The sequence below is a fragment of the Grammomys surdaster genome, unplaced genomic scaffold, assembly GCF_004785775.1.
Source record: "Grammomys surdaster isolate TR1022 unplaced genomic scaffold, NIH_TR_1.0 212, whole genome shotgun sequence".
Taxonomy (NCBI): Eukaryota; Metazoa; Chordata; class Mammalia; order Rodentia; family Muridae; genus Grammomys; species Grammomys surdaster.
This window is the reverse complement of record NW_021604657.1, coordinates 7,197,483-7,206,210: the sequence shown is the minus strand read 5'-3', so window position 1 is coordinate 7,206,210 and position 8,728 is coordinate 7,197,483. Positions and strand designations below refer to the sequence as shown.

The window sequence follows — 8,728 nt, the reverse complement described above, 5'->3', positions numbered from 1 at the left end:
TTAGGGAATGGTGACATTCGCCTGTGACCTCGGCCACTGATATCACAGGCCTTCCCTGCACCCCACTCATGATCCTGCTGATCCTTCTGAATGCTCTTCATTTACTTTTGGTCGATATGTCACCCAGAGGTATCAGATCACAGCAGCCTGGGAGAAAATGCTTGGCTTGCTCGGCCAGGTTTCCCCTCTTTCGGCTTTCGAATTGCTTGTGCGTTTGCTGCATTTTTGCCTTTGGTTATTCTGTTGGATTCAACAGGAAGCCATCAGTATACCTCACAGTTTTTTCCCGTCACTCATACAGTTAAGACTTTGAACAATTCCTCCCTGGCCCAACTAAACCCAGAGAGAACCCAGGCCAGCTAACTTACGTTCAGGTTATCTTCTTTACTTCACTGGGTCTCCGTGTGGTCTACAACGCTAGACATCCTTGGGTGGAATTCCTAGTCACGGGAATGCACAATGCAAAGAAGGGGCACAAGTGGCTCTTCCTCCCATTTACAGAGTCTGCCTGGGTATGCGATCACATATCCACAACTTCCATATTTGGCTGTCACTGAAGAGTATATATTTTACAAGTGCTTTTTTTTTAAAGAGCTCATATAAATAATACTTTGTATACTGTCAGAGATCCACTTAAAAGTTTTTTGCTATTAAAATAACACATGTGTTCTTGCATCCCTTGGAGGTGCTTCTAGAAGGTTTTAGTTGTTTATCCAAAGGTCAAATAAGCTCTGGAACAAAATGGAGACGATCAAACTCGCTTGTCGTAACACTTGCTTCTTACCTTTTCAGAACTGAGGAGAGAAGCAAACTTGCAGTTGGTAAGCAGGGATGAGTCATTAAAGCCAGAGGCTTGCTTCCCCAGCCCTTCTGAAACGGGAAGACTTAGTTCTGCCAAGCTTCCAACCCAGAATCCAAACCTTTGCCCACCTTCCTCTGAAACTAGATGCTAAGCCCACGGTGTGACAGCTGAGTACATGCAGTCACCCAGGTGATTCTGTGGAGATGGCTCTGAGCCCCGTAGACACATTGCTACTGTCTGGTTCAGGCACTCTGCCACCTTCCCCAGAGACCTGGCTGGGTTGATCACATCATACACGTTTGCTGGGCTGGGGGTGGGGGTTTCAGAGAAGAAGGCCTTTTCTTTATTGATATTCTCAGTGTGCAAAGCCTGGCCTTAACACAGAATTGATTTAGTCTGGAGATGTAGCTCAGATGTAGAGCACATTCTTAGCATGCATGCATGCATCAGGCCCTGGGTTCAATCTCTAGCACCGTTCTAATAGTGATCCTGGTTGGGGGCGGGGGGATGATGATGATGATGATGATGATGATGATGATGATGCTAGAACTAGGAAGACAGACAGTTGGTAAAGTTCTTTCTGTACAATGATGAGGGCCTGGGTTCAGTCTTCAGAACCTATGGACAGGCAGGGGATGACACACAACTTTAACTCCAACAATAGAAACCCTAACTAGGACATTCAATAAAGTCTTTGCTTTAGAGACTCTATTCTTATCCACAAAAATTGTGGCCTCTCTCTATGACCTGAACATGGAATCATAGTCTGATACAGGAAGTAAGGGCAATGGTCATTTCCAAAGATATCCAGTTTGCAATATGTAGAAAACCAAACTCAGTACTTCCTTCTTAAACCTTTCATGTAGATCTGCTCATTTTTTATTTGTAGCTTAAATAATGGCACTGATATTCTCAAAATTACTTATGTCAAGGTCCTGAGGTTGCCATGATGACTTCCACTAAGACAGTTTCTCCTTCCTGTCTCCCATCTGCTTTATCTTCCAATGTCCATTCCCTCATTTCTAGCTGACCATGGCAAACTCTTCTTCAAAATCTTGCGCACACATGCACACACACGTACACACACACGTACACACACACACACACCTGTCCTCAACCAGCCAGTTTGACCTTTCTCAAATCATAATCCTACCACAGATTGTTGTCCTGACGCCAGACAGCCCTTAGGCTCCAATCTCTAGGACTTTCGTGATCATGAACACACTTGATTTCCACCTTGTGAGAAAGCTTGAGCCAGAAAACACAGCCAAACTGCGCCTGAATTCCTGAATTATAGAAACTCTGAGGCAATAAATGGTTTTCTAAGCCACTGAGCTTTGGAATGATTTGCTATGTGATCATAGATATCAATATTAAGAATTAAATAAAATCACAAAACAAAGGGCTTAGAATAATTCTTGCTGCATAATCAATCAATCCTGGCTAATATTATTATTGTTGCTTGGTTAGACATAATACTAGATGAAATATTCTTAATGGGAGGAGAGATGGAGTCTATTTATCTACTGCATGCCAACCCCGCACAAAGGGCTTAACCCAGAGTCTTTCAGCTAGTATTTTGTTGACCGCAAGGTTAAACAAGATGGGCTATGGATGTAGCTCGGTTGGTAGGGTGCTTTCCTAGCATGCATAAGGCCTTGGGTTCAAACACTGTATGAGCAGGGCATGTTAGTACATGCATACCTGTAACCCCAACACTCACAAGGTAGAGGCAGGAGGATCAGAACTTCAAGCTGGCCAGGCGGTGGTGGCTCACGCTTTTAATCCCAGCAGTTGGGAGGCAGAGGCAGGTGGATTTCTGAGTTCGAGGCCAGCCTGGTCTACAGAGTGAGTTCCAGGACAGCCAGGGCTACACAGAAAAACCCTGTCTCGAAAAACAAAACAAAACAAAACAAAAAAAAGAAAAAGAACTTCAAGCTGATCCTCCACTGTAGATCTGGATCAAGGCTAGCCTGGGCTACATGAGACCCTGTCTCAAGAGGGCAGGGGAAGAATAAATAGGAAAGAATGAATTAAGTCTTCTAGACTCTTATGTGGACTGTTGAGAGTTGGGGACATAATTTGGTTCCCAAGGTCCTTTCTCTAACCTGAAGGTGAACCAAGGGATGTGGTTAATATCTGAGAAACTGAGGCACACTGTGTGTCTGAGTATTCATTGCTTTACTGAACCAAGGGTTTGTCTCCCAGGAGACCAGTTGTTTTTTTGTTTTGTTTTTGTTTTTTTCAAAACTGGCCCATGTCTGCCCCACATTCTTAGAAGACACAGAGAAAACATTGAAATAAGCAGTAACTGCCTTCTTCCCTGGCCTGCCAGACTAATCCTGAGCTGTGGATGGGAGGGAAGAGTGGAGACTTGATTGAAGAAATATATGCCAGAGGGGCTGTACACACAGTTCTCACCGCAAAGAGGCCACGTCTACTTAGTGACAAAGAGAAGCCATACATGTCATCAAAGCATTAATAGCCCCATTGCCCTCCCTCCCCCTCACTCTTCCTTCCACCCACATTTCACCCACTCAAATGACTTCCTCTGTGACATCTTTCCCAATGTTCAAGATAAATGTCAGAACCGTTGCCCTGAGCCTGTCCTCCCCTTACCAAGGATGCTCGCTCCCGGTGAGGGCTTGGCCTCCATTGCTGGAGTCAGAAGCTGTGACCTAGTTCCTGAAGGGCAAGGACAGCATCCCATTGCTCTTTTGTTCCCGGCTCAACGGGACTAACAAAGCAGATGCTGATACAGAATAAATAGGTGTTTTGTTTCCTCTTTGTGCTCCTTCCTCCCCACCCCCCACCCCAGGACCAAACATCTGCAGAAGTTGGTCCACTTTAATCTGGAAGCTACATGCCCACTCTCCCTTAGTCTAAGCCACTTATCCTCAAAGTGTAGTCCCCGAGATCACAGCATCACTGTCACTTAGGACTTTATCAGAAACCCCCATTCTCACACCCCCACTAAGACTGACTAGATAAGAAACTCTGAGGCTACCATTAGCAGTGATCTGTGTTTTAACCAGCTTGCCATATGATTCCTGTCACACAAATTCTAAAATCCCCATTAAAATACATGTGGAAAAGACCTTCCAACCCAGACTGAGTTAAAATTAAGATTAAAGAATTCTAGACAACACCCCATACTGTAAAATGTCCAGGATCAATGAAACTCCCCCCATACCACACACTAGTTTCCCCCAAAACAGTTCAACTGGCAGTTAAATGAACTCAACAAATTTATTTTAAATGTGCAAAATGAATTTTCATATCCTAAGAATAACACCAGATGTTTTACCTTTTTTTCCTAATTGATTTTCCAGCCTACAGCAATTCATCTTTATATTTTCCAGTTGGGTCCTGGTGTAACAAAAAGAGTGCGTTCTGGCAGGAATGTTACAGTAAGCACCCTGAATCTTAAAACAAGTGTAACTCGGGCTGCCATGCCTTATCTGCTTGTTGGTCTTCCCCCAAACACAGAAAAACAGCTTTAGGTACCAGGCAGATCTGCACTGGCAGGAAGTCCAGAATGAGCCTTTTCAGGAGACTGGGTCTCCAGGCTCTCCGACAGCTGGCTGCAGAGCTGAGTTCTGGGCATTTGGCCCAAGCCTGAGCTCTTCCCCAACAGAGAGTTCCTGCACTCCCTGGTACGGAAAGACTCTGACTCTGAAATCTGCAAGTAAACACTGTTTTTCATTGAAAAGACTTGTCTCTAAAATGAAAAGAAACGGACTGTGTGATAAAGGTGAGTGGTGTTAAGGGACAGGGAAGGAGTAAGTTATACTCAAAGAAGCAGCCACCCAAGGAGGACCCAGCCTCTGCACTCCTGGCAGAGCTCAAACAATCCTCTACTGTTGGCCTATGGGCCTTGCTTGGCTCTGCGGAGCTAGAGGCCCTGTTCCTGAATGCTTAATTGGGTGAAAGGTCACCGCAGACAGGTTTTTCTGAGCTCACAAAAGTGCTTCAGAGTCTGAGGGAAGACAGGGAAACAGAAGCCTCCTCTTTGAAGCATGCAACTTCAAAGGAGGCCTCCCCAGCTTGGAACCAGGGGGTGGGGTGGGGGTGGGGCATGATGAGGGTGGCAACTCGGCAGCGAAGAGCCCAGAAAGCAATGCTGTCAAAAGCAAAACCATACTCCTGAAGTAGATGGGAGAGGTTGGCATGCTCCCTTGGAAGCTTCTCAGAGCTGGCAGGTTTGAGCCCTCCGGTCTAGAGCAGGGTTTTAATGTGGTCTCCTAAGAGCAAACCAGCCCGTCTAGCTGGAGTACACTGCAGAAGGAAGCCTGTCTGAAATTAGGGGGCCTCAATATTGAATCACAAAACGGGTCTGCTCTTAAAGCTCTTAAAGGGTACTTAAAACTAGTACCTACCTCTCAAAACACCCGGGGCCATTCCTGGTCTTTACAGTAAGGCATCATGGGTTCCTTTGTAAACATTCAGGCAAAAGTTCTGCAATTAAAGAGCCAGCTTCTTATTTCAACTCCCTCCCCAGGCTCCCGCTGAAGAGCTCCACACACACATCCCTTTCCCAGAGATACCAACTCAGTTTCTGGGAGTATTGTCTATTCCTTTGTTTTGAGACAGGGTTTCTCTGCATAGCCCTGGAACCCACTCCTTAGACCAGGCTGGCCTCCAACTCAGAGTCCCCTGCCTCTGCTGGGATCGAAGGCATCTGCCACCACTACCAGGCTATTCCCAACCTCTTAATTCCTAGCCTCAGCCACACAAGCGATTAACCACTCCCTAAAATGTTTTAAAAAGTCATCTACATTTAGCATTCACAAATGACGTTTCTTGTTGTCAAAGTGAGAGAAGTAACAGCTCAAAATAAACTTCAGATACTTTTTAAAGACCTATAGATGAAGTCAGACCAAGCCCTTGGGCCTCACCTAAGGGGACTAAATTCACAATAATTAGTACACTCTGGCTGTCTGATTGTCAAGCTTATCCTCCTCCAGGAATGTGACAGGAATAACCTGGTCTCTCAGGGTCACCCAACCCCTAAAAGGTGCCAGGTTCATTGACCATGTTTACTATATAGGAGATGTAGTTACTGCCAGAGAAGATCTCAATGAGAACTCCCTTACCCCCAATTCAGGTATTTTCTACAACACTATTAAAAGCCACAAGAGCCATTTATAAATGTCATCATCATAGTCTTTTAATATTTTACATAAAAAACTGTATACACAGCTTATAGAACTTTTATGTAAACATCATAAGCTCACCACTTTGTCATCTGTCAGTTTATTTAAAAAAAAAAAACCAAGACAATTTATTAGAAGTACCACTGGGCTGGGAAGGGGGGGAGGGTAAGGGGGAAGGCTTTTCTCTGCTCTGCACATAGGATGTACAGAAAATTTCACATAGACTTGTCTTGTGAGGGTGGGGGAGGTTTAAATAGACCTCAATACGTGTTGCCTTCCTTTACCAAAACTGTGCGTATGCTACACAAATTAAAAAAAAAAAATTCACACTTTTGACACTTTTTTCAAGAAAACAAAGCAAAAACTAGTTGGTTTTTTTGTAATCTCTTTAAAGTCACCATAGCTTTAAAAAAAAAAATCAGAAGTAGATGAGGTTACAGCATACAAGTGTGGTCAGAATGCTGTCTTATGCAAATGATAAGCGCACTGGGTATCAAACAATGAGACAATTGTGCAAAGAATTCTTTCATCAACAACAACAACAAAAAAGCTTCAGCCTTTAAATAAATTCAGTAACAATAGTCTCTTGGACTGAACAATGTTCACTTGTAGGACAGGCACAAAGTTCGCTTATGGCAAAAGTGACCCCATAGCACACCCTGGATCCTCTGCCGAGGTGGCTGGAAAGGAGGTTCGCTGGGAGGCTGGTCCAGAAGACACTGTCTGGGAGCTGCTTCCTCTCAACCCCAAGTCAGTTGCAAATGTCTTCCCCAGGGTATGGAAAGATGGCCAAGTCCAGTTCATGCTTAGATGGGTGGGCGCCTGACCCAGCCTGGAAAAGGAGTTGCTCTTGGGCCCTGGTCACACCACTCACCACCACTAAACAATACCATTCTGCCTCCGAAAATAAAATCTGTATTTATGTAACATCCCCATCCTCCCCAGCCCTCCCCTCCCGTGATTCCAGGGGTCTATGTTACAGACATGGAGCAACAGTAGTGGCTTGCTGGTTACAAGCGAACATCTGCTGGGGCGCGACCACTCTGCGTGCCCCTGGGGAAACCAGAGGCGGGGGTGGGGCAGGAGTCGGGTGGGGGGGGTGTAAGGAATCGTACACACACACAACCACACTTTGAGGCCTGGCTCTTCAGAAAAGGATGCTCAGGAACCCCTTGGCACTCAGCAGGGCACCCAGGCCTGTGCCACACAGCTGGACACACACAGACACTGGAAAGGGGGGGCTCGGTGCCCACGCTAATTCTCAGCGTGACCAGCCAGAGCCACCAGCAGATGTCAGGCAGTCTGGTGGTGTCCTTGGGAGGCTTGGGTCTCCCTTTCTCCTGGTTCGTGGGCGACCGGGCCAAGGAGGGGGGAGCCACGCTGGCAAGGGCGTGAGGCAGGGCGCGGCCCTCATAGCACCTTGCAGCAGTTGATGCAGCCATTCTGGGATCCGTAGCGCTTCTGCAGCGCGGCGCGCGTGGCCGTCTCGAAAACCTCGCGCACGCCCTCCTTGGTCTTGGCCGAGCACTCGAGGTAGTCATAGGCTTGGATGCGCACCGCCATGGCGCGGCCGTCATCCGTGCGCACTGGCTCCTGCTTCATGCGGGCCAGCTCCGTGCGGACATGCTCATCGCTGCGCAGGTCTTTTTTGTTGGCCACCAGGATGATGGGTACATTAGGACAGAAGTGCTTTACCTCGGGCACCCACTTCTCGGGGATGTTCTCGAGAGAGTCCGGGCTGTCCACCGAGAAGCACATAAGGATGACGTCGGTGTCTGGGTAGGAGAGCGGCCGTAAACGATCGTAGTCCTCCTGGCCCGCCGTGTCCCACAATGCCAGCTCCACCTGCTTGCCGTCCACCTCGATGTCCGCCACATAGTTCTCGAACACGGTGGGCACGTACACCTCCGGGAACTCGTCCTTACTGAACACGATCAGCAGGCACGTCTTGCCGCACGCGCCGTCGCCCACCACCACCAGCTTCTTGCGGATGGCCGCCATGAGCTCGCCGGGCGCCGGCAGCAGGAAGGGCCCGCGAGCGCCTCGCCGCCGTCCGGCTCCCTGGTTGCCGCTCCCCGCTCTCCCGCGGCCGCGCGCTGCGGGCTAGGCTCGCTAACTGCACCTGGACCTCTCGGCGGCGCGTTCTCTCGGGGCGCTCCGGCTGCCTCGGCAGGGGCGCAGGGGCCTACGGTGCGCGGAGTGTCGTCCCGCTGCTGCCGGGCGGTGCTGTGGTCCTCGGCGGTCCCGGAACTGCGCTGCTTTGTGCGAAGTGATGGCTGACAACTGCGGACCCGGCCTAGATTCTTTCCCGAGGCGGGTTCTCTCTAGACCTAGGGTACAGGGGTACAGGGGCGCAAACGACGTAAACCGGACTGCGGTGGCAGATGCGGGCTGCGGCCCTAGCGCCCGCTATTTAAAGAGTCCGGCCACTTTCTTAATATAGCCACCCAATGGGAAGCCATCGGGCTGAGCTCATCGCTGCGGAGCTTGGCTACGATTGGCCGCCCGCTGCAGTCCGAAGGCGGGCTCGCGTCAGCTTGATTGACCGCCCTGTCCGCCGGGCTGGGAGAGGCGGTGACTGTGGAGTCTGCGCGGCGACCAGCCCCGTGGGGTTGTGTGGCCGCCGGGTCCCCGCCTTCGTCGCAGCCTCTGTGAGCTCGGCACGGTGGAGCAGGCAGCCTGGAGCCCTCCGGGTCTGGGCGGGCAGTTCCGAGATGAGCTACACTTTTGTGGGGCGTTGGCTGCTCCCACGGCTTCAGATTTATCCTAG

The 8,728-nt window shown here is 49.0% G+C and overlaps 1 protein-coding gene and 1 long non-coding RNA gene across 2 annotated transcripts; both read right to left on the bottom strand.

Moving 5' to 3' along the window:
* Positions 1-219: 219 nt before the first annotated feature.
* Positions 220-5,215, bottom strand: LOC114624993. Its single transcript, XR_003711992.1, has 3 exons — positions 5,182-5,215; positions 369-440; positions 220-240 (listed from the first exon to the last, which is right to left on the bottom strand). It is a non-coding gene; the product is annotated as an uncharacterized LOC114624993 (long non-coding RNA).
* Positions 5,216-5,946: 731 nt separating this feature from the next.
* On the bottom strand, positions 5,947-8,350 carry Rhob (ras homolog family member B). Its single transcript, XM_028772212.1, has one exon. The coding sequence runs from the start codon at positions 7,957-7,959 to the stop codon at positions 7,369-7,371; it is 591 nt and encodes a 196-aa protein (XP_028628045.1). The 5' UTR covers positions 7,960-8,350; the 3' UTR covers positions 5,947-7,368.
* Between the last annotated feature and the right edge of the window lie 378 nt (positions 8,351-8,728).

Coding starts and splice junctions, on each gene's coding strand:
- Rhob (XM_028772212.1), bottom strand. CDS start 7,959: ATGGCGGCCATCCGCAAGAAGCTGGTGGTGGTGGGCGACGGCGCGTGC.